At 49.4% G+C, this 25339-nt stretch overlaps 1 protein-coding gene across 2 annotated transcripts in view; it reads right to left on the reverse strand.

Moving 5' to 3' along the window:
- The window catches only part of MDGA1 (MAM domain containing glycosylphosphatidylinositol anchor 1), a 154976-nt gene that overhangs the window by 5770 nt on the left and 123867 nt on the right, over positions 1-25339 (reverse strand). For both annotated transcript variants that reach the window (XM_055816601.1, XM_005238664.3), the window contains exons 14-17: positions 24199-24333; positions 5943-6073; positions 4833-4941; positions 3055-4063 (exon numbers count right to left, since the gene is read on the reverse strand). In XM_055816601.1, the coding sequence (XP_055672576.1) occupies positions 3972-4063; positions 4833-4941; positions 5943-6073; positions 24199-24333 (467 nt within the window). In that variant the 3' untranslated portion in view covers positions 3055-3971. The remainder of the gene's footprint in view (positions 1-3054; positions 4064-4832; positions 4942-5942; positions 6074-24198; positions 24334-25339) is intronic.

The following is a 25339-nucleotide window of genomic DNA, read 5'->3' on the forward strand; positions in this document are numbered from 1 at the left end:
ATCTACAACTTATACCCAGGAGCCTGCACACTCACATATTTTCTGTTTTATACCCTGGAAAAAAAAAAAAAAGAAATCAAGTATATATTGGCTAACACCCACACAGCATTCTTTGTAATGTATTTCTACAACTACCAAGCAGAGGTCTCCTTGTAAATAAAAGCAGTCTCTTAAATTTATATTGCACTTTTCTTCTGCAGGGACTTCCATACTATGTACAGGAATAATCTCCACCATCACTGAAGTGCAGCCACTTCTGGAGTGGAATAAAGCACCTACTTGGTGGGCAGGGCAACATAAAACATCAGGAAGAGAAACATGATGTTGGAACCACAATAGATATTTAAGAAGACAGTCTGTAATTAAGTTTAAGGACTGTAATTTAGCCAGAACAGTGAAAAGTGTGAGGGAATCTTTAATTGCAAGGGGTAAAGAGCATGGCTTTGTATCTCACCTGGGTTGGACTACCACCGCAAGGAGAATTGTCCTCTCAAGCATGGGGTAGTAAACCACAAATGCCACTGCCCCCAGAGAGGAGGGACATTGCCTCCCCCCCCCCAGCCCCATCACTGCACAGCTTCTCATCCTTGCTGCTGAAGTGCCTCCTTCCTCTGCTACGCTCTCTCAGCACATCTGGCAGGGAAATGAGGTCCTTCCTTTTGGCCGCGGTACTTCTGAGAAGCTGAGGCACTTGGGTTAATGACTTTCCCCCAAACTCACCACCAGCTGCTTTCTGGCAAGAGATCACGGAACTGAGGTCTAAGCGGGAAGGGGCTCCCTGAAACTTTTACCGAAGCCGACAGGCCCACGCCTGACAGCAGGAGAAGGCTTCACTTCTGGCTGGGGTGATGTCCTTGCGCTGCCCCGGACCCACTGCCACCAACAGGCTTCTTGCCCTCTGCACCACGGGTCATGTTGGTGAGGCATTTTCATCCTTCCTTGCAGGAGCTGGCAGCAGGGCTTGGACAGTCTCCCTGCAGGTGTCCATTTCTAAAATTGTGGTGCTCTTTTGCTGGCACTTGCCTCACAGATAATGCTTTTCCATGATCCTGAACATGGATTTGTTTAACAGGCAGCACCTGCCCAGCCCCACAGCACCTCTGCTGCCCAATAAACATTAGCAAGACATGGTCATGCTACCCTGGCTAAGCAGCCAGTAGAAGCAAGGCCACAAGGGTCTTTGTCTCAGAGCCTAAAAGGTGAGATGGTTGCCCTGGGCTATTGCATACTGATGGAGAAATGCTCCTGTCTCCACCTCCTGCCCAGCAGAAGTCCCCTGGAACCAACAACGTAAAACAAATGTTTTGCTGCTGACAGATCAGGAGCCATCATGAAGCACCCAAGGGCCCCTGGAAAGCACTGTCTCTCTCCTAGGAGTTAAAGTGGACTCTTACTGGGAGTGGGGTGATGACTTCTGGCCTCCAACAAGCATGGAGGAAACGAAGAGCATAGGACTGGACTAAAAGAACTCAGCTAAAAGATGATGGTGGCACTGGCTGCCCTTGAAAATGGCAACAGGCAGCAAGAAGCAGAAATGCTGTTGGCACCCACATCATCCCACAACACTGCCTGGCCCTGGGAGACAGCCACAGGTCTCCTGGTCAAATGTGCAGTGTGATCAAGGTCTGGCTCTGGAAGGAGGAGTGGAGACAGAAAAGACTCAGTCCTTATTCTTGGAAGTGGCGAAAAGCAACAAGAGCAAGGGAGACCTGTGTCACTCCCTCTCACCGTCTTGTAAGGCCTCCTGCAAAGGAGGTCCCCTTGTCCCTCAGAGCTGATGTCCATCCTTTCTCCATTGGTGGCCAGGGAGCATTAGCACAGATGAATGCCCTGCCAGGAGCTAGAGAGTGATGGCTTTCAAGACTTCAAACTGAATCTCTTGGGAGTTAAGTAAGAGCTTTACCCCTCCATCAGTAGAGGAAATGAGGCACCAGCTGCTCCTGGAAGCTGAGCAATGCAGGAGGCAGCTAATAATATTCAGGTGATTTTAGACAAACACAGTTGTCTCAGAGAAGCTAATATATCCATCAGAAATGTGTAGGGAGCCATGGGTACTGGGGGCCCTGGTGAGAGAGCTAGCTCATCGTACACCTGTGGTGCCCCAGATAGGGAGTTTGGATGGGGTGTCCCTTAGGGGGGAAGAGTCCCACTTAATTAACGGCCAGAGCATGGGCTAGTAAACCCCAGTTCACAGTCCTGTGGGGATAACTCTGCCCTGTGCAGGGAGATAAGTCACGCCAGGAGCTGCCTGCAGTTGCAACAAGGTTATGACAGCTCCCATTTAGCTGGCGCAGGGCAGACCCTTCTCTTGGGGCTTCATCTGGAGCAGCACATGCCTCCACCCTGAGGAGGTCAGGCCAGACCTGCTGCAGGATTGCAGCACAGAGAGACACCAGCTTTACCCTTCCATGATGCCAGCAGGAAAAAGGTGAATTTCCCCCATTGCTGTTCCCCTATTCCTTGGTGGCAAATGGGGCCACAGTTTAGCACAAGCCCCTCTTTTGGGACAAGCATCCTGGCTCCATCCTTCTTGGGGCACTTTCCTGCCTGTTTCACCTTTCAGCTCCTCTGCCCACTGCTTTGGCAGTGGAAGCCGAGTGCCTGCAGGACTGCACGAGCTGACAAAATTCAGCCGCCTCTCCCCTGAGCAGTGATGCTGTTGCCGCGCTTTGTCCATGCTGCCAGTAACACGCGGCGCATGCTAAAAGGCCTCAGAAGGTGAGAGGGCAGCATCAGAGCTGCCTGAGCTGCTGGCCCAGGGGCTGGGTCATGGGCATGGGAGCCGCTGTCTGGTTGAAGAAGGTTTAAATACCTGACTCTTTCCATAATCCACAAGGTCTGAGGTGGGGGAAGTTAAGCAATGGAATGAAAGACCAAAATAAATAGGTACCGAAAGAGAGGCAGAGAAGCAATCCTGGGCTCAAGGTTGAGACGACTGTCATCCAACCATTCACAGAGGGCAGCCAATGTGCAACTGCTCTCCCCTTCCCATCCCGCCCCACCCCACCCCATCCCTCAACCCCACAGAGACACCTTTTTGTCTGCAGCTCTGACCTGCTCTCATAGTTTCTCCACCCAGCAAGAGTGCTGAGAGAAAGTAAGAGGCGCTCAGAGGCCAACGCTGCAGCCGGATCCAGCTGGGAATTCTCCACCACTTAGTATGGTCCATGTGATGGGTCCCTTCCTGCTCCATCTTCTTCAGGCTGGTGGGTGAGAAGCACAGAGTGGTGGGGAAAGGGCAAAGCAAACCACACAGGGGGCAATTAAATACATGAGAGCCTGGAAGATGCGGATGGATGGAGATACTGAAGCACATGCGGTGCGAGGCAAGATGCTCTGGCCACCGGCACGTGGGGTGGCTGCTGCCCCACGGCCGAGGCTGGCGTTGCTGCAGGGAGCTGCAGCTGGAGTGGGGCAGCCCCAGCCAGTGGGAAAGCATGGGGAGACGAGGGGAGTACTGCGATATATCATCCGCTAAGCTGTGGGCTCTGCAGTAAAGAAGGTAACTGTTCTGGTAGAAATTTGTGCTTTAATATATTTTTGTTTGTTTGTTTAAAACAAGTTCCCACTTCCCTGAGGAAGCCCTGTCCGACATTCCCAAGGAAACATGGGGGTGTTTTTTCCTCCTTCATTTGCTCTTCACACTTCTTCATTCCTATTTTTTGTCCTTCATTCCTTCTTTTCTGTGTGTTTCTGTTTCTTTCCTTCCTTCCTCTCTCTCTCACTCTCTCGTGCACGTGCTGTTAAAAAAATTTTGTCTTTATTTTTAAATTTTGTTCTAGACATTATGACTTTCTCAAGGAGTGCTCCAGTTCTGAACCAGATCCCTTTGCGTGGTCATGCCTGTCAGTCTTTGGTAACATATGGACACTTTGGTGTGCCAGTGAGGAGGGGAGGAAGAGGAGCAGAGGTGGCTGAGTAGGAAAGGAGCAGGAATGTCTCGGTCTGAAGACAGGAGCGCTCACTTGCCATCATCTGAGCAGCACGTAAAGGAAGAAAGTCAATGGGCCACAAAGACAAGGGCTGTGCAGGGCTGGGACGCCGCTTCCTGGAAGAGCAACCGCTGCCAGGCAAGAAGAGAGAAAAAGAATTAGTGATGGGATGAATTCAGACCACATCAAACAAGTCAGTGCACATGCATGTCTTAGACTCTCCTCCCACCTTGAACCTCGAAGCACCTCCCAGATTTGTTGGAAGATCTTTCTAGCCTTCCCTAGACATTCTTAAGGCTTCCCAAAATTATTTATTTTCTAACTCGGGAGAAAAGGTTGAATCTTGGTTACTTTTGCGATCCAATCCTCCTTTCCTCCCCAGAAGGTTCAACTTGAGTCAAGCAAAAGGTTCTGCTTGTGTTTTGCTTAGAACCTGGCCACCCTAGCCTGAAACACACCTTTAAGTGCACCTGAAATTTTGAAACTTTAAGTGTGTTCTGATTTTTTTGATGTTTGTTTTCCCCTTCACCTTTGGAGTTAAGAAAATTGCTGAATGTGACTCTTCCTTAACAAGGTTTTTTCCTTAATAAATAAGGCAAATGGAACCTTGCTCACAAGTACCTGTCTGGCTCTGGTTTGCACTCCGAACATCTGCTCTCCTGCCCACCTGAGGCACGTTATCGAGGGCACAGGACTAAGGCACGAGGCACACCAGTGATCCCCACCCAAGGACTAATGCCTATGTACTACTTATGCACCTCGCTACGGCTTCAACCATCTCATTGGTTGAGTCCCACCAACATGTCAATGTGCTCTGAAATCAGCTGCGTGTCCCCACCACATGCATTCACATATGTACTCCCACCAACTCGTTTGCCTCTGAGGCACACACACTCTCACCCTTATTTGGTCCAATTGGCTTCCTTGGACAGTCCCCCTTTTTCAGAGTGACATCATCGATAGCAATGTCCCCTTCATAGCTTGTGCCCCGGACACCTTCGAAGATGATCTGCAAGCAGAGCACGGGACAGAGCCCAGCGTGAGACTGCAGTTGTGGAGGACCCTTCCCACACTTCTGCGGAGGTGAGCAGCGCACAGACCAGATCTTATCAGGTCCCCAAGTGAATGATTCCTTCCTGTTTTTCCAGTACTCGATAGGATCTGGAGAGCCGGATCCCACTGCTTACGGGACCAACCCCTGTGTGCTGAGTGTCTGCAGAGTAATAAATGAGCATGAAGAGCTCTGCTTTATTAAGTGTACTGCACTAACAAACCAACCAACACTGAACAGTGCTAGCAAGAGTAACTATTCTTATTTATTATTTTAAATAATAATAAGAGTAATTATTCTTACTTATTATTTCGAAGAACCCGAAAGCATGCTGGTTGTTTTGCCACAGTGCCACAGCTTACCAACCTGCACAGACCCAGCTCCCACGAACAACCCGACAACAGCAAAATAGCATGTTGGGCAAAAGCACCAGCAATAAACGATGCAGTAACAGAGCAGCCCACTTCCTGGGTGTGCATCCCTGACTCAGTGAGCAGACAGAGTGCCCAGTTTGTACTCACAAGCTGTCCTAGAGCCCTAAACCAGGGGAAGGGTGGGGGTGGGCTCTTGCAGCACATGCTAGAAGAAACCTCTAGGGCCCAAAGTCACCAACAAGGACAGCATGCCCCAGCTGCTGAACACCAAGAGACCTGTCGCAGACCTGGTACCAGAAAGAGCTCTTTGACAAGCAGTTTCCAGACCAGCAATAATCAGAAAATTTATAGTGCCAAACTGACGCTTGCACATAACACAATGGGTGGCTTCAGAGAGAAGAGGATTTGATTTCTGTTCATGCATCAAGCTTTTGCCTTGCCCCAGTTACCCTGGGGGTGCAGAGCTCCCAGTGCCCCCTCCCTGTGCCTGACCAGCCCTTGTGCCATAGAAGGAGACGTCTGCTGGGAAGTCTCCTAGAGCCCATGGCACACGGGCAGGACAGGTGGCAGGTGGACCTGACTTACCTGGAAGGGTCCAGGTGGGTTGATGGGCACGTGTGCCTGCTGCCACATGTTCCCCCGGTTCCCACTGAGCGACCAGACCTGAGTGTCGATGGCTCGCTTGTTCCGCACACGAACAAGCAGGTTCAAGGAGCCTGTAAGAGAGAAACCAGGCGCTGGCAAGCCAAGGCAGGCAGGCGACCCCCGGGCTGGTGCCTGGCATAGCTCTGAGGCTCGGCCTCAAGCCACGGCTTTATGCCCTGGCCGGCCCAAGGACAGCCTGCAGAGCCCCAGCAGTAACCTTTGGAGGGAGCCAGCTTTCTCCTGGGTCGATGGGCAAGTGCCACGGGCAATGTTTCATCCATCTGGGCTTCCCAAGGGAGGACACAGACCCAGATGAAGGCAGAGAGGACAGGATGAGGAAGAAGCAGTCTGTAGCATGGCTGGGGTGGCACAGGAAGGGGGTGGCAGAAATGCTAGCTTCAAGTGACCTTCAGTGACATCCCATGTGACCTCCTGCTTGAAGCTGTCTCCAGCTCTACATGAGGGCAGCACGGCTTTGCCTGGGCAAGTCTTGAAATCCCCTGAGGAAATCAACTTTTCCTAATGTCCAGTATGAACTGCCAGTGCTACCACATGTGGCTGCTGTTTTCTATTATATTAATACTACTGATAAGATTTTGGCTCTGTTTTCTTTGAAACTACCCTTCAGACAAAGGGGTGCCAAGGGCTGATAGCAGCCTTCTCTCTGCCACACTGAGCAAGTTCGGCTCCCTCAGCCTCTCTTCCCCAAGACTTCTGCTCTTGGCCCTTGCCTATCCTGATGCCCCACTGTTGGACTCACACCAGTTTCTCTACATCCCACTTGAACTGGAGTCCAGGACACATGTTTGCTTCTCCCCAGTCACCACTAACACCTGATATATGCTGTGCAGCTTACAGCCCTCTTCTTGCCCTGGCCCTGGCCATCAGCTGCAGAAACACAACCTGTGTCCTCAGCTGCCACTTGCCCTGGAAGAAGCCTTGGAGCAAGCAGCTGCTCTTTGCTACTGCTGGGTGGCATCGCCTGTACCACAGTGCCTGTACAAGCCCAGCCCCATATTTTCAGAAGGACACAAAGATCCTGTGAATGAAAACCAACTTCCAGTTCTTTCAAACAAAACAATTCCCTAAAGGTTTCATCTGCCATTAAACCAAAACCAAACCAAACAAATCTCAAGGCATTTCCAGGTCTCACTTTGAAAACAGTGTCGCAGGCCCCTACCCTCCACCCACAAATGAAACCATCTCAGTTTGTCTTCCTGCAGCATCTTTTTAGTAATCCCCTCACCTGGCTTTTTTTCCTTTTTTGTTTCAGGGAAAAAACTTTTTTAAACCTTTGCTCAGGGTTGACCTGAAATATTTTTTCCTCTTTTTTTTTTTTTTAACCAATTCAGCTGGCAAACCAAAAAAATCAATTACTCTAGTCATGCTCTTGCTCATCAGTGTTTCTGGTCTCCATACACAGACATATTACACCTGAGAGCAGAGAGGCAATAATAACCTTTACGTACATGTCCATAGACTGTCTGCGCTTGGAATGCTGTAATCCTACCTGGGTATGCCCTTCTGAGAGGCGGCAGTGAGAGGTCAGGGGACAAGACAGGGAAAGAGACTTTCTCCTACACAACTTCCCTCCTACATGATCCCCTGAAATTCTTCATTCTTGGCACATCAGCCTTGGGGGCACTGTGTGAAGGACAGGGACCTGGAAGTACCACTGTCAAGCGCCTGGCTGTCAGAAAGTGAGGGATACATCACAGGGAGTTCAGAGATGCGTAATAAAGATGATGAAATGTTTAGATTCTGAGTGGCTGACTTACAAGAAAAGGTTAAAAGAATGAAATATGTGTATAATTTAGTGAACTGAGAAAAGAGGGACATGTTATTGCCTGGAAATATTCAGAAGCATTAGCACTAGGGCTAGCTGAGGAAACTAGACAGCCTGACAGGACAAGGGACAGTGTATCCAATTCCTTTCCCTGGTGGTACCCATTTTGGGATGCACACCACAATCAAAGATAAGAGTGAAATAACGTGTTTCTCTCTCTCTTGAGAGCAGCTGGCACTGCACAACCCTGGAGAGCCAGAGATAAGCAAGTGGGGTCTCCTTCCTGGAAACGCGGTGCCAAGGATGAGAGGAGTCACTACGGGAGGCTCCAGCGAAACCAGCTTTGAGCCACTTCTTTCTTGGTGTTGTTCCATCCCTCAGGAGCTTCCTACAAAGTCTCTCTAGCCTCTCTAAGAAAGAGACCTAGTCCTCACGGAGGCCCTTGGCCAAACTGATGGCCCACGCAGGAACTACATAACCCCATACATCAACGTCAATAGGAGCGTGTTCAGAACAGCTAATTACAGATGCCAGAGTCAGTGAGGTGTGGGACTCAGAGTTAATAAAGAATTAACATGAAGCTGCTAGCAATCAAAGGTTAAAAACAACCACTGTCTGTTCTACCCTCATTTGGGAACTTGCAGCTCGGATCTGCCATGAGAGAGCCTGGCTGAGCAACAAGCACTGGGACAAATCAGGCAGCAAATGACCTTTGATGCCCTAGGAAAAAGGTGAAGGTGAGCTAGAAGGAGACCCAGACAAGCATCTGGAATGCAAATTACTTCCCCCAAAGCACTAGCTGTGAATACCTGGCCTCAACCCAAACTAAGCCTGAGTATATCCTGGCTGACAGCTCCATGTCCTTGCAGCATCAGTAAAAAGGTTTCAACCTTTTGCCCCCCCCAAATTCCCTAATAGAACAATACCGAATATGATCAGGCATTCTTCAAATGGTTTGCAACTGGAAAGGAAGCTCCCTTATCTGCCCACCACATGCAGTGTTTCACACCCCTGTCCACACAAGGAAAGCTGAAGGACAAAACAGATGAGCAGCATGTCCATGACTACCTTACAAATCAGTCTGAGTTGTGAAGGGGAGTCACATCCTGTAGCCCTACCTGCTAAGTTACAGATCCTGAATCTGGGAAAGAACCACAACACCTCCCTTTCCCACTAATGCTGTCACTGGGAATGTGCTGGGAGGCATGGCAGAGAATCCAGGACTTCAAACTAAACAGGGATGAAGCCTCTATCCCATCTGAACTGGGTCCACAGTGTTGTAGATGTTAAAGATTTTGCAGGTCTTCTACTTTATTCCCTTTTACCACATGTCAGTCTGCCACAACCTGGCAGTCAAGTTTAAGGGCCTGTGATGGAGGTCCTTGGAAATGAACCTTTCAGACCTGAGCTCCAGGCAGATCCATAAAACATTGCAGTCCTGAACTACAGAGAGCTCCGAGTCATCTTTCCAATTGCTCAGAGCTTCTTTATCTCCACTTTTCAGTCTGGCCCCCAAAGCCAACTGTGTGATGGAACAAGTGCTGCTGAGCTTTGTGTTTTCCAAGGGAAAGCTTTGGGTTCAGCCCACTGCCCTAAAATCAAACATTGTTCCTGGATCCCACTTACACTCATGAAAATCCACAGATTAAATCTCAGGCTGAAAAGGGAGGTGGAGCCTATGCAGATATTGACATCCATAGCTCCTGAGCTCTGGTGAATTCACACCTGCCCACACTCGCCTCCAGGCAAACCAGCAGTACCCGTTTCATGTCTTATTAATTATCTTCACTCCCTGTGTAGCTTTCAGCATGTTACAGAAGTTCAGACCAAACCAGCCACCTGATGCTTGTAAGATGCCCCTCCTAGAGCACAGACTGTATTTCCAAATCCCACTTTGAAGGAGGTGGCCAATGCACAGTCCACACATCTGCAGAGTGTGAGGAGCTCATTCACAGCTGTGAACTGACCTGCCACATGATCCTTAGCAAACTGCTTTTACCTACTTTTATCTGCTGACATGATATGATGATGATAATCGAGAAGGATCACGACACACACTGACTCACTTAGAGGGGAACTCAGAAACACAGCAAACATTTCAGGAGACCTGAGCAAGAAGACACTGGGGAACAGAAGTGCCTGAACTCTCCTGCCTTTCCAGTGGTCACAAACTGAAGAAGAACCAAAGTGGGACCTGCTCTCCAACTCCCATCCCTCCACCAGTGGAGATGTGAAAGGCCCATCTGGGGTGTTCCCCAGTGCCAGCTTTTGCAGCCACCTCTTTTCCCTGGTTTTGTATACTACAATCATGCCAAATTTCCTATATCGGAGTCCAAATCTAGCTGGTCAGTTTTGTTACCTACTTCTGTCACTGTCACCCCTTCCCCATCCCCCCCCATCAGATGTGCCTGGGATTTCCTAAGGGCACCTGCTGGTGAGGCACACACAAAGGCAGGCCATCTATCTGCTGCTAAATCTCTCCAGCTGACCAGAGACAGACAAACACAAGGGAAATCCCAGGACACCAGCAATCCTGTTGTTACCTCTCCCTATACAAGGCAATCTTTGCATTTGTCTCGTAATCTGTATTATTCCTTCTTCCCAACCAAAAGGGAGAATAAAGGCCAGTGACAAGTGATGAGGAATCAGTTACAGGGAGAGTGAGCCGTACCTTCTGCTGGCTGCCTTTAAAACCAGAGCTGGCATTTCAAAAGAGCGGCACTCACACAAAAGAGCACCAGCTGGGCTGCCAGATAGAGTAGCCCAAGGGATGCCTTTAAATGTTACCTTCTCACAACAAGAAAAGGTCTTCTTTCAGTTTCCATGGGATGGGGACTTCACTGTCACATTGAATAGCAGTGGAGATCCAGAAGAGCCGGCTCAGGCAGCACTGGGAGGGAGGCAGTGTCTGTAAGGGCAGGGCCACGTGCACAGTCCCTGCAGGATGGCAGAGAAGGTAGAGGTTTCCTCAAGAGCTCTCCATGGGGCAGCTGGAGGGGGCTAATGCAGGGCGATGCCGTGGGGAAAGGCTGAGATACAGCCCAGTTTACATGGCTCGGATGGAAGGCAGGCAGCCGGAGTGGCTCGGAAGCAAAGGGAAGATGATGCTGCATGCTGAGAGATGGGGTGCTGTGCCAAGTGCAGCAGTGTTGGGGTCTGCAGACAAGTTAGTTGACTTCAAAGACTTAGTCGTGTACCTTTAAGACAGCCACAAATTGTCAGGTATGTAAACAGGATGTGAAGAATCGGAACTAAAAACCGCAGCATACGGGCACCTACAGCAACAGCAAATAGCAAGCAAGAAGAAGGACACAAAAACCTATCAGGGTCTGACACATGTACTGTCTAAGATATATAAATAGTTTGTATAAACAATAAAGGCCATTTTGTCCGAACCCAGCCATGCAGATATAGTGTTTTTTCAGTCTGCCTCGACCTGCGTCACCACATTTGGTGACTCCAACGTGATCCACACAGCAAAGCTCGGTGGAGTGGGAAGGGATGGCTGCTGGGATCCACAGGAGGAGCTGGGCTGGCCACACGCTTGCATGCAGCCTGGTCTCACTGTGCTGCACTCCTGCAGGATCCCTTCTCCAGCACCAGGTGATTTCAGGAGATGAGTTATCCGTAAGAAGTCCTGTCTGCAGCCCCAGTTTAGGTTTGGCACCCAACTGGGAATCCAGGGCTGAAAGCCCTTACGGAAATTCCCACAGCATTTCAGCTGCAGGCAAGCAGACTGAGATAAGAGGAAGAAACTGATTCATGGCAAGAGATGGGCAGTGTATGGCAAGAGATCCATGGTGTGGAGAGGGCTCAACCCGGCAGAGTCACCTGCAGACCCAGCATCAGGGAAAGAGCTCTCACCTTTCTAACAGGGGTTCTGAGCTCTTCTTATGCGTGGTTTAGTGTTAATACCACTGATCACAGACTGAAAGCCCAAAGCTTAGTGCAGGTAAATCCCAGGAGCGAACAACAGTCCCCACGAAGGATCTATTACTGTTCATAAACCTTGCAACAAACACAAGTCTCTCTCACACAAGTCTCTCTCCCTCTCTCATTTAAATGGATGTTAATAAATAGCAGTCAGTGTCAGGCTGGTATTCTCAGCTGCAGTGCTGTGGGGGAAAGTTACTGCTCTGAGAGCTAGAAAGCAGAGGGTGGAAAAACAACTGTAGCACAGAGAGAGATGAAGAAATAATATTGGCTTGTATTCATTTTATTAATTTCTAGAAATTCATAATTTCTAGAAATATAAGTTGTCTTCATGCCACGATAGGATGTGTTTACTCGCTCACAGACTCTAAAGATGCTTCATACATTAACATATGTGCAGTAAGACAATGAAAACCTCTTGGCTACTTTCCACTCCCGATTACAGAGAACTTTATTTCTACATGTCTTTAACTGATCTCAGCCTGGTGTGCAGGGTCCCCTGTGTCCAGTCTCAAGGTCACCCCACAGATCCCTTCCTGCAGCCACTGCTTCAGTAACTTCAGAGTCGGAGGGTTCAGAGAGCTCATCAATAGCAGGAAAATTGAGTCTTGGTCAGTTTGGAAAGCACCGCTATCCCACCTCTACTCATAAGGCATCTCCATTGGCTTTAGAGAGGCACTGAGCATGTTCAGTGCTGTGCTGCAGGATGGCTAATTGCTACGGGACAGTCTCTTTCTGCTTCATTATGGTGGGGAGGCTATAGTGAAAGGGATCAAGGGAATCAAAGCCTCCAGTTTCCTGCTGTGGCTGGGACTTTCTGGGGATATAAACAGCAATACATTAAGTTTTGATTGGCAATGTTTCCCCTACAGCAAACCTGTGAAAATTACTTATATCTGGCTACAGGGAATTTTCTTTGGATTTTACTGTGGATTTAAGAAATCAAAGAAACAAACACATTTCCACCCCTGACCTCCTAAACTACCATCAAATGAGAACAGGTTTCAAGCAATATCCCCTGACGTGGCAAAGCCAATTGCACATATTGATCTATGATCCATCACTATCTATCTGACCTGTTTGGCATGCATATGAATTCTGGGATGGAGGGAATGCACCAGCAGAGAAGCCACAACAGTGCAATGTAAAGAGGCAAAGTGGACACACGGCTGGACCCCTGGGGTGGGGGGACAGGCTGGGTCAGGGGACCTGGGGCATGCAGGCAGTAGGGTAAATGCAATGGTATGGTCATGTCTGCCGTGTGATGAGGAATGTGAGTGCTAACGGGAGGAAGGCAGGCAAACTACAACTCCAGCTCCTTCTCTCCGGCATATCTCCACCTGTCTGTGTACACAGAGAGCAGATGGTGATATGGTAGAAGCAGACTTGCAATGGAGCTATGCTTCAGCTCCTTTGCTCATTTGATCCACGGTCTAATTAGAGAAAGTGTTGGCACAGAAAGATGAATGATACAAGACTTCCATCTTTGATGATGTGTGTATGGAACAAAATACTGTCACCTCCTTTTGATGGAAAATTCCCTCAGAGGCTGTTGGTGACCAGTAACAGGCTTTCTATGTGTGGACAACAGGAAGTGGTTTAAGGAATTTAAAAAGAGAGGAAAAAAATCCCTGCACTCCACAACATTAAATTTATGCTATCTTAGAAGAACAAAGGCCCATCCAATATGTGGTCAGAACAGAGTGAAGGGAGTGTACAGAGCCTGGCATTTAAAAGACAAGAATCGGAGTCCTTGGGCTTCTTGCCAGCTTCACATCCGATTCATTATACCATCTTGCTTAATCACATCCCTTTCCCATACTTAAAACATTTTGCAGGGGACAATGTGGACAGACTATGTCCTTCGCTACAGGACAGACTGGGTGTCTGACTGTCAGCTCCAAGCCCAGCTGTGTTTTCACAGCCCCTGAACGCTGCCGTGGGCAGCAGCTCTGCTCCCATGTGCCAGCTCACCACGCTGCTGTGCTGCACGGCGCTTCCCATAGCCAGCGCAGGAGTCATCATGGCAATTCACAGCAGATCTGACTATGGGATCAGGCTAGGAGCAGGTTCTCACTGCCTAACACCTGCTGAGCTGTGGTCCCTCTTGCCTTCAGTCCAGACACTGTGCCTAGTAGCAACCAGGTCCTCAGTTTCCCCAAACCTCCTGGAAACCTCCTGCCCTTTGCAGGCAGAGGGAGGCAGGCAGGCAGGATGGTACCTACCACTCTCTCTCAGCTGGACGCATGCTTGTTTACAGCCCAGCAAAGCAGAAAACAAACAGCATCATGAGCTAGGCGAGTCTCCAAACACCTGCACTCAAGCACATGTCCCTCTCCATCACCAAGCCCAGCAGGGAGAGCGTGCACTCAGCCCACGGGGACCAGACAGACTCTCCAGAGCTTGCTCTTCCTAACCCCAGCTCAGGGGACACAAATGTTTTCCCAGAGAGGTGGTGACTGACTCACATCAATGGGACTGGGAAGCACACAGTAATCTTGGGGACAATGATGGGAAAGGATCTTAGTGTGTGTCCCCTGCTTCCTTACTGAGCAGGATGGTGCTCGAGCTGCCTTGCTAGTCTTTTTGCCCCCTAGCAGCCTCAAATGTGCTGCCAAGCCCCGTTCCTGCAAGGTGATGCTCCATCATGAGACGGAGATCCCCCCCCTGGCATTCATCCTGCCTTGCTATAGCCCCCTCCACACTGGTATATGCAGCATGCTGTCAGAAGGCACTGCCCAGATGCAGAGAAGTTCCCATTTGCTCTGTGTCCTCTGTGCCATGATAATTCATGCTAACAGCCCAGCATCTTGCGTGACTCCCTCCATAACCAGTACGTCTGATAATTTACAACATCTGTCTGTCCATATACCTCTCTACACAGAGATTCTTTCTCATGGGATTTCTCACTCTTCAGGAAATACCGCCAGTCCCCAAATGGAGGAATCTGCATTACAAGCAAACCCATAGGTTTGTCGGAAATGTCTCCTGTTTTTTTATGCTCCAGAACTGCCTCAGCTTGTTTTTATCCACAGATACTTGTAAAGGCTAAGGATGTGCACCCTTAGAGACCTCCACACCTAAGAAGGAGAGGATGTAGCCGTGGAAAGAAGTTCTTCTGGACATTCTGAGCAGAACTCCATCTCTAGAGACTGAGAACAACCTGTACCACCCCTTATCTAGGGCTTTCCCTTTTGCTCCTAGCAAGGATCCCCCATACAAAAACACACACAAGGTTGTAGCCTGCCTGAAGGCATGGAGCAGGGTGAGATATAACCTGGTCTAAATGCAGTTGTGCAGCTCCTCTTATATCCATCCATCCCTAAGAAAGGAGTTATGACCTTTCCATAGCCACTACTTCTACCTAAGTAGCCAGAGAGTTCATCTTTGCCTTTTGGGAGCTCTCCAAGCAAGCCTGCAATAATACAATCTGTGTAAATGCAGAGCAGGCAGAAACAGACCCTTCTTAAACAGCAATGTTACATTCCTTGCTGAGCTTGAATAGATTAACTAGAGTTGGATCAAATCCTTTTTTTTGTCTGTTTAACAGAAAGAAAAAAAACCCACCTTGTCAGTGAAATTCTGTTGGAAGGGGAGATGTACTAAAGGTCCAAAGTGTGTGGTCAGGGAAAGCTGGCTGTAGTAGCAGAAGGAAACAAGATTTCAGCAGAGTAAGGGGAAAGGGTGGTTCAGGGGTAAGCTCAGAGTTGGTCACTAGTCAGGGCCACAGCTGTGTATGAGCCCAGTGCTGCCTCTGACAGCCCCAGGCAGGGCAGAGGGAGCCCCGGGTGCTCAGCACTGAAGTGGAGGCCACTGCCTTCTCTGTGCAGCTCCTGGCCAGCAGGATGGGACGTGCTGGTGGGGATGCACCCGCAAAGCTCTGACTCCCCCAGGGCAAGGCGGGCAGCTTCTGTGGGCAGGAAACCAGCCCAGCCCTGTTGCCCTTATTGTGTCTTAAACCTCCCAAACACAGCACCATCTTGCCCTTAATTTAATGAGCAATTGGGAGACTATTTCTGCACCATTCCTGGGGTACACGTGGGGCTGGGGGGATGGAAGGCATGTGAATTAGCCTTTATGGGGCATGGGATGGGGAAGCGGGGTTGGGCCCAGCTTCAGCTGCCAGCAAAACCACCTGCACAGGGGCTTGGTATGTCCAGACAGGGCTCCAGAGGAAGCCCAGGGGGGGACTTGGTGGGGTCAGACTCCTGTTTGTCCTGAGTAGGAAGACAGCCAGTGCTGGTCTTTGTCAGACACACCACCCTCTCTTCTCACCTGGCAGCCTGCATCACTCAACTCCCTCCTAAAGCCGAGTGCTGTATATTAGAGCATCTAAATTAATCTCAAGGCCCAGAATAAACTGTTTAGATTATGGTCCTAAGACCCTACAGAGAGTAGATGCCAGGTCATGACTTGTCATTACAAAGACCAAGTCCAAGGCAGGGTTTGAGACTTACTCTGGTGAAGCACCTGTGGAGATAAGCCTCCATAGGCAGCAATGCTGAGCAGCCTGTGGACAGGATCGTTACGCTTGCTCTGCGACTCAGGTGAGTGAGCTGCAGCAGCACACCTTTCTTTCCGTCCAATGCTTTCTGGAATCGAGCAGTCTGAAGGCAGCCAGGAAGCTCCTTCCCTCTTATTGTCGCCGTACCTGGTGGTCCCCAGCAGTGCTGGGGAGTATCTTAGGGAGGAGAAGCCAACCTGGGGGAAAATGGGAGTCCAAGGACCGTAGCAAGAAGGAGACCATGAATAGGCAACTTTTCCCATCGATTCTGCAGACTCAGCATAGCTGCTGGGGGGGTCTGCTTGCTCCTTGTTCACCCTCTGTTTCTTGACATGCCCAGATGCCTCCAGGCAAATGCTTTCTCTTCTCCCAGCTTTGATAACGGACCCTTTCATCTTTGCCACCAGAGACAGCTGGGTCCTTTGCGCAATTCATGTGCTCAGCCCTCAGACTGAGAGCACGCGCTGTGCTCAGCTCTCAGAGGAGCTGAAAGAGAAGTCTGCTTCATAGACACTGCCAGGTTTAAAAGAGCTCAACAGCCAGACCGGGGGAGTCTGCCTGCCTCCCTTCTGAGGGCAGGCTTCACAAAGACCTCAGCCAGAGAGGAGGGAGCTTCCCAGAGCCCCCAGGTTACAAGTGGTGCGTGTGGAACGCTTCCTGACAAAAATCCTGCAGAAGCAGATGTACTTATGCTGAGGAAGACATCACCTGTCTCTTCTCTATCCCTATTAACAACCATCATCACCCACTCTGTGGTCTCAGTGTGGGGAACCAAGCATGGGGCAGCTGCACGGCTGCAGGGCTTGGAGCAGATGGGCTGTTTTAGTGTGATGCTGAAGCCAGCAAGACAGAAGGAATGACCAGCTGAGATCACATATTCTTCCTGTTGAACTGAAGACACCTCTCAAAATGTGTTCTCTGACCTCCTCTTCTGCCTGACCCACGGAAACATGAGAGGTGACTGTTTCAGGCCTGGGAAGCGGTTTGCTGCAGGAGGGCTGCTGGAGTAGGCTGTGTTCCCAGCTCTGAGGCAAGATGCACTGTAGCAAGAGACTACTTTCCTGTTTCATGCCTGGCTGTACTTTTACCAGAAAACTTCCAAAAACTTCCAGGGGACTGGCTGAGACAGTGAGACTCCTGACCTTGACCCGGAAGCTCCTTCAGGTGCTGGGGTGCCTGTTGTCCCTGCAGAGGTCCCTTTGGGAGAGGCAGTCACTCCTGGAGGTAATGGTGATGACTGACATTTATTGAACATTTTTGATTTTCTGGGAAGCATTTCAATACATGTTACAAAACCATGTCTTCCTGAAGTTCAAGAACAGATTGGGGTGGTTGCCCAAGTAGTGCAAGATAGTTGTGCACTCTGCCCCCCCCCAGTCTTTATCCTGCCAGAACACTTGGGGGCGGGGGCAGTCTCCAAATGTGCACCTGGAATGACCGGCTTCAGTCTCCACTAGTACAATTATGGCACCGCTGAAATAGGCAATGGTCCATGGAGAGAAGGGAAGAGCGGCCTGGGAGTACTAAAGAACTAGCTGGATATGCACTGAGAGCTCCTGTTTCCTCTTAAGTGTCTGTTAAGTTTTGTATCTAGCAATTCCAGGGTCTGAATAATTGATGCAACATCTCAGGAGATAATCAGGTTGCAGTATATCCTTAGAGCTACTCAACTTGGCACAACACTGCTGCTGCTGCTGGGAGCCAAGTCTGGATGGAAAGATGCTTTGCTGAGAGCCTGGCGGAAGGGAGGGGGGATCATAGCAGCTTCCCACCAGACAAACAGCTCTGACTCCAATCAGGTGAGCAGGAGCAAAGATGATCTGTGAGGATTCAGGGCATGTGCAAATGAATTGGTGTCAGCAATCTGTGCCCCTGACAACCTTCCCAACAAATTCTGCAGCAGGAATGTGGTCAGATCATGACTGGTAAAACAGAAGAAGAGGACTTTTGAAGGCGGCAACATTTCAGTGGCTATTTGCACTGGGAACTTGATTCACTAATGCACTTTTAGCAAGGGGCACGGAAAGGCAGAGATCAGTGTACTCAAATTCAAGGTACTAGAGCAGAATGCCTGCATCAACAGGAAGACATGTTATTTGTGGAATAAAAATGACATGGAGCCAACCCACATCTGAATACCTTTCCCTCCTCTCCAAGTCTTCTTCAGCTTTACATGCCAAGATCTTTGGTTTAGGGATCAGTCCCACATCTGCACACCATGTCAAGCAAGCTGTTGGTGCTCTTTGTCAGTAAACATCCAGTGAAGGTGTAGACATACATATTTACTGGGCTGCAGCAAGCGTAACTGAAGGGAGTTCTCTGCCCTTGGTTATGCAGAAAGTTTGATTAGATGATGTATTGGTCCCATCTGGTCTTAATAATCTTTAAATCTATGGCTCTAATCCAAAGTCCACTGAAGTCTTTAGCAAAACAATGACTTTAACGGTTTTTGGTTCAGAGCCACTGTATTGAACCTACAGAGCTTGAATGACACTTTACAAATACGTGGTTATCTTGTCAGGTATTTATAATCCTTGCTTGTGATCATGGTATTTGACTAACTTCCCCCCAAAAACAAGCAGATACTACCAGAAGAGACCACAGTCTATACAAAGGGTCCACACCATAGCCCACAGGAAGCTACTGGATGTCTGCACAAAACATTAGTCAAATACGCATCTATTGATGGAGGAGCAAGTAAAGCCAAGAACCCATCTAAAGAAGTGGAAAGGTTATTAAAAAAACTGAATACATTTTTTCATTACAAACTGTTCACTTAATTCTAACTGCAACTTGTTTTCAAGAGCCTAGAGGGAAGTGAATCATACCCATTAGGAAAATCAGCCTCCCCTCAATCAATCCAATGATGTAATCTCTACTGTGTAGTGTTATTGCACTGGAGATAATGGCATGGATTTAATGAATGATGTATTTTTATATAAGGCAAACTTTACATATCCAACAGAATGCAGCTACCTCCAGAGTGCCACCTGTATAACTGTGTGCAGTAGCAGGGTGCTGTGTCCATAAACAAGGTCTGGGTAGGAACAAGGGAGCTATGATGCTGAATCTTACAAAAAAGGACATCTTCATTGTTCAGATTGCTTTTACTTTGATATATCTGGTACCTGTCAATCTGTGCAACCCGACAGCTCTGCCATTCATCAGAAACAAGATGCAGCCACGTGGCATGCATGCTAACAATGGCTCCCATGTGTGATCATCCACCACAACCTCTCAAACACCTTTGCACTGGCTGCATTATCTTAGTTGAAGAAGTAAAGAAGCAATTCAGTTTGGTGGCCTTCCAGTTCTGTGTTTCCTACTCAGCAGGAGGGTGTCTGTGGTGACACCACCAGTGTAAGTGGCTGCCTACAACCCAATTACCTCTGTGAAACAGCTTATGGCTTTCTTGAACTTGGATGCTGTGGCAAGTGATCTGATCAGGTCTCACTGTTTCTAGTGACTCAGAACCAAAATTCCTCCTAATCAGTCCCAAGCATGGTTCTTCATAGTATCTTGGAATAGGATAGGATAGGATAGGATGGGATGGAATGGCATGGCATGGCGTGGAATGGCATGGAATGGCATGGCATGGAATGGCATGGCATGGAATGGAATGGCATGGAATGGAATGGCATGGAATGGCATGGAATGGAATAGAAATAGAATAGAATAGAAATAGAATAGAAATAGAATAGAATAGAATAGAATAGAACAGAACAGAACAGAATAGAATAATTCCGTTGGAAAGGACCTACAACCATTACCTAGCCCAACTGCCTGACCACCTCGATCACCTCTCTAGGAAAGCTGTTCCAGTGTCTGACCACTCTCTTGGTAAAGAAATGTTTCCTAATACCTAGTTTGATCCTCCCCTGATGCAGCTTTGAACCATTCACATACCAGTGAGCTCACAAATCAGGAGGAGGCTAAAAAATGCTGCTCAGGTACATCCTACATCACTGCTTTTATGTAGGTACCCCTGTGAGCAAGTAAACTCTTTGACCCAAGTTTTTTCCCCATGAGCACAGTCTCTGGCTCACAAGGCAGGGAGCTATAGCGTCAGCAATTACTGTGTACCACCGGGATCACAATGGCCACACAAAAAGCTAAATCCACTGTGGCTGAGATGTCCCTGTCCCTCTGAGCAACCTTCCTCCTGTGGTCTGGCCATGAAGGCATCTTTGGCTGTAGAGTCTGAGAGAGCATCCAGCAGTAGGCAGGAGGCCGTGCAGATCACAACCTGGCTAACACTGAGTTAGGAGACATGACAGAGAGGTGGCAGGGGACTGCTGTGGGAGCAGCCCGTCAGTGACACTGTCCCCTCAAAGCATCCCCCTTCCAGGCAGCGCCTAGGAAGGAAGAAGAGTCCGATGGCTGAAGCAGGGACCTGAGGATCTTCTTGCAGCTGCGACGCTGACTCACCAAGCCAAATGGGCAAAGAGGCTTCCCGACCTCGGTGGCCGGTTGCTGCCCACTACAGCTAGCCTCCTCTCCTGAAGCAAGCAAGCAATTCCTCATTTGATACACCTGCACCTGCCACAAGCAAAACACCCTCGTTCTTGAATGCCGGGTGGAAATGGATTTCTTTCCTTCCCCTCCTCCTGATCTTTGTGTTTGGGCTGGCAGGATTGCAGGGCAATGCGAATGCTCGCTCTGGAGGGGGCTTGAGAAAGGAAAACCAATGACCAAATAACTCCAGAAGAACAGGAATTGCCTCCAGGGAGCTCCCCTTCACCCTGCTCTCTCATCATCTGAGAGATATTCAACATCACCCTGCTCTGCTAGTCGCTGAATATTTTATACCATGGCTACAAACGCTCCATTTGTATTCCGTTTCTCTCTTTCGTCATATCTATTATAAACGAGTAGTGTCTGGGAACTCTCCCAGGGAAGATTTGCCTGGATGGCTATGGATATTTTATAGTCAAATTGTGAGAGTAAACCAGCTTTCAAGTTCTGTGGAGGGGGGGGGAAGGTAATAAAAGGGTTATTAAAAAAATAAATAAATGTCGGGATTTTATACAGCTTCTTTTCATAGTGACAGAGCTTCAGTTTGCTCCACGATGGAGCTCTAGCTGCTAGGAGAGCTTGGGCTGGGAGATGTCCTCTTGCTGGAACTGTCTTCCAGCAGCAGTGACCTGATATGCTCATGCTCAGTGCTGCGGCTGGCTCAGCAGGGCTGGCATCTGGCTTGGTAGGACTGGGCTGGCACTAGGTGGGCCAGGGGCTGGGGCCGTGTCCGCAGGCATCAGGGATAGCTGGCCATATGGGAAGCAAGACATGGCCCAGGGCTGCAGCCACCCCATCACTACCTTCACATTGTTGCATATGTGATACGGGTAGGAGGCCAGGGTCTGTCTCCTCATTTGACAGAAGTCCTAGCGAGGAGCCCTGTATCTAGGAGGGGGCACTCACCTCCAACCCAGGGCTAAATAAGAAGAGCTGAAAAAACCTTCTTTGCCCTCAGGCAGGCTGCCACTTCGCCAGGGGACTCTGAGACCACTTCAGCCACCAAAAGCACTGAGCTTGGCACCCTCTGAACAAGCTAAAGCTTTCCAGCAGGGTTTCACAACCTCCGCACAAGCAAAACCAGGCACGGAGTAACCAACACGCATTAGAAACATAGATCGAGCCATTAGACCTGCTGGTGAAACAAAGCCTGTCCCAACGCAGGTTCATCTGTGCGTGTGCAGGGATGAGGACAGCTATGCCAGAGTGCTGCCAGCATGGCAGTAAGGAAGAAGACCAAGCAGCATCAGAGTTAGTAAGCAGCACAGCAGGAATGATGAAAACCAGATGATTTTAGGATTACTAGGTATTCTGATTTTTCCTGGAGAGGTCTCAGTTTCACCCTGGTGCCTGATATGTAGAAGAGAAGCCGAAACGATTACAGAACACCATGACTGACTCTTACCAGGAGAAAGAAACCCCAGAGTAGAGAGCAGATACAAGGTACTGAATTTCAATTTGCAGACAGATACATTGTGGATTGCTAGACCAACCCACATATTCCACAGGCCAGGAGAAAAAGAACTTTTCCTCATTTCTTTCTCTTTCATTCTCTGACTCTTATCTAGTCAGTGTAATTTTAAAATAATTTATTCACTCTCAGCTCAACAGCACCCACCCTAAAAATCATCATATGGCATTACAGAGCCTATCCATCTCGCACAAATTTATCAGCCCCTTTGTGCAAGACGGAATATGGGAAGCAGGCAGGGGCAGCAACACTGAGTATGAAGAGAAAAATCAACAGATATAAAAGGTGTCTGAAGCTGAGGAATAGAAAATGGCACTCGGCGGCTTGCTTAGGTCTTGGGAATCACCGTACCTTTTGATCTGCACAATTTGTTGGTGGAGCAAATGAATAAAGAGTTCAAACACTAAAAGCCAGAAACCTGTAATGAATTGGTTCCCTGGCACGTCCCATCCATCCCCCTCTCCAGACAGACCGCCACATAAGAGCTGTAAAACAGAGCTTTCTTCCAAAAGCAAGCAAAAGCTGACAGGCTTTTACTTTCTCCATGAAATGAACTTGGAAAAATGACACACAGCTGTATTCCTAAAGGGAACAAAGCAAGAGAGGTCTCCTCCCTCCACTTCTTTCCTTGCCAGTCTCCCACCGGTCTGCGCCACCCTTCATTGCAATCACAAAGAATGAAATCCTTTTCAAAGCCTCTAGGAGACGTGCAGGAATTAGGCAGCAAGGCTGACTGACCACAACGGACAACTGCAGGGAGCAAAGGGAGCATGCCAGCCAGCATTAACAGCTGTACCCTGTCAGCTAAGCAAGGCCAGCAGGTCCATGAGAACCCAGTGCACACTAACACTGACAGTGCTCTGCCTCAGCAACCTGCCTCCACCAGCGTGAAGAGAACACGGAGCAGGCTGTCTGCAGGGGGAAGGCAGGCACATGCAGACACCTCTGACCTCGCCGGACTGCGCGCAGACAGCAAATATAAGCCCTCAGAGCAAAGACAGAGACGGAGACCTGCTCAGTGAACTGCAGCCCAGCCCTTACTCGCTGGCACCCACAGGGTCAGGGTTTCAGCCTCACCCCCACTGAGAGAAGGAGATCCCAGGCTTTGCAGCTTCACCTCTTTGCCGTGCCACACGTGCGCAAGGCATGGTGGCCAGACTCAGGAGCATGTTCCCTCCCAGTGACATGAATGGTGCCGAGCAGAGAGCTGTTAATTAACCCCGTTTATTGAAGGGTGGACACATTCCTGCCTGGGCCCTGATTTTTCAGTCAGGCTCCAGTCCAGCAGGTGATTAATAACCCAGCGTGCTGTGGGAAGAGTGCATCTATTATTCAAATTAATGAAATTATAATCAAGAGGTGACGAATTAGCAATTGCTCCTTGACTGGATATGGAAACTCATTAGTGTGCCAGGCGCTTCTGGGGTGCTTGCTGCACTCGTAAGCTTCCAGTCAGAGAGAAGGGAGTCAGACTGAGCAGACAGCCCCTTGGCACAGCAGAGGGAACACGCATCCTGCCCACCCCAAAACAGCTGTGGCCACCACAGAGCCCTCTGGTCCCACAAAGCTCCGCCACCTCTGTCTCCTCTCCGATGGACAGACTGTTCACCTGGTGTCCTGCTGCCTGGAGCAAGGTGGCTGTGGCCCTGAGCGGGGAAAATGTGTGCACATGGGTACAATGCTCTTTCTGTGGAGGGTAGGGAGCCTTACACTAGAGGAGTGAGCCAGAGGGGGAGGGGTGATGGCTGACTGCAAGATGTGGCCTCGAGGATGGGCTGTAACAGCTTCACAACCCTGACGCTGCTGGGGTGTGGGTAAGGGACAAGTATCTGAAAGCAACAGCCCACGCTGGCGCTTTGAGCACTGGAGTAGGACTCCTACCCTCCTGAATTGCTGGTTGCAGGCACAGCTGGTGGAGGAAGCGGCTGGAGGTCTTCCCTGACAGCCCACACTAGGCTGGGGTATCCCCTTCCCGAAGGGTACTCACCGATGTGCTTCCCGTACATGTGGTAGTAGAAGGAGACACAGTAATACTTGGCAGTAATGTTGTAGAGGGGGCTGATGAGCCGGGCTTTGTCTCCCGTCACCCGGGGCCGGGACGCCTCGATGAACATGTAATAACCTACAGAACAGGAGGGAAAGGTGGGGAAAGGCAGCATGCGCTTGGTCCCCCGTCCTGCAGACGACGGGATGCTGGAGGCTGGGAGACCACTCCTCCTCTGAGAGACATGGCCTTTCTCTTCCCATCTGCTCCGCACCCACTGTGATCCCAGCCAGAGACACTTGCAGGATGTCTGCAGTGCCTCCCCTGCCTCTGCAGTACCCAGGGGAGAGCAGGAGAGATGGGCATTGGCAGACCCGCTGGGAGTGCATGCAGCAGAGGAGTCCCTGAACATGCACACACACATCTGTTTGGGTGCAAAATGAGCCCTTCTCCTGCAGCATGAGGGCCCCAGAGCTGACTGCACTGTGTAAGGAGAAAACCAGAATAAGGAGGGAGAAACCATCCCAGCCTAATTTCTCTGCCTCAAGCAGGGGAAGAGAGGATTTGGTATATCTGGCCTAAACAATACTGTTGCCTAAAGAGAACAATACCAAAGTAGTTGTTAACAATCCAGGGAGGAACAGATTAGCTATTGAATTTGTTGGCATCGTTTTCAATGCTCGGTCAGGCTGGCATACTGAACACCAATGGGAAAAGCCATTTCCTTAGCTGGCCATTGGATGTTTCCTATTTTTTCTGAGTTCAAAGATTTGTGCTTGCATACAAATTTACTCTTTGCATTTAGAGAAAGGGGAAAGTAACAGCTGGCTAAAATGGGAGCATGTACTCCATGCATAGCCAGTGGGAGCAATACCCAACATCGTTCTCCTCCAGCTAGAGGTGAGGCACTTGCTGCCACCCTGCAGGGAGCCTTCACCTGGTCTCGGATGTTAAGGACATCTGTTTGCCCCACCGAGACCTTCTTTGAGGAAACAGCTGTCTAAAACTAGCAGGGCTGTTTCTAGGTGTTAGAGATGTTCTTCTACTTGTTTATCCTTTTTTGACTTCAAAACAAACATCAAATGGGACAAGGGCATCAGACAGCAGGCAATTAGCTTGTAACAAGAACTAATGCTCACACTAT

This window comes from Falco peregrinus, chromosome 11 (genome assembly GCF_023634155.1).
Source record: "Falco peregrinus isolate bFalPer1 chromosome 11, bFalPer1.pri, whole genome shotgun sequence".
NCBI lineage: Eukaryota > Metazoa > Chordata > Aves > Falconiformes > Falconidae > Falco > Falco peregrinus.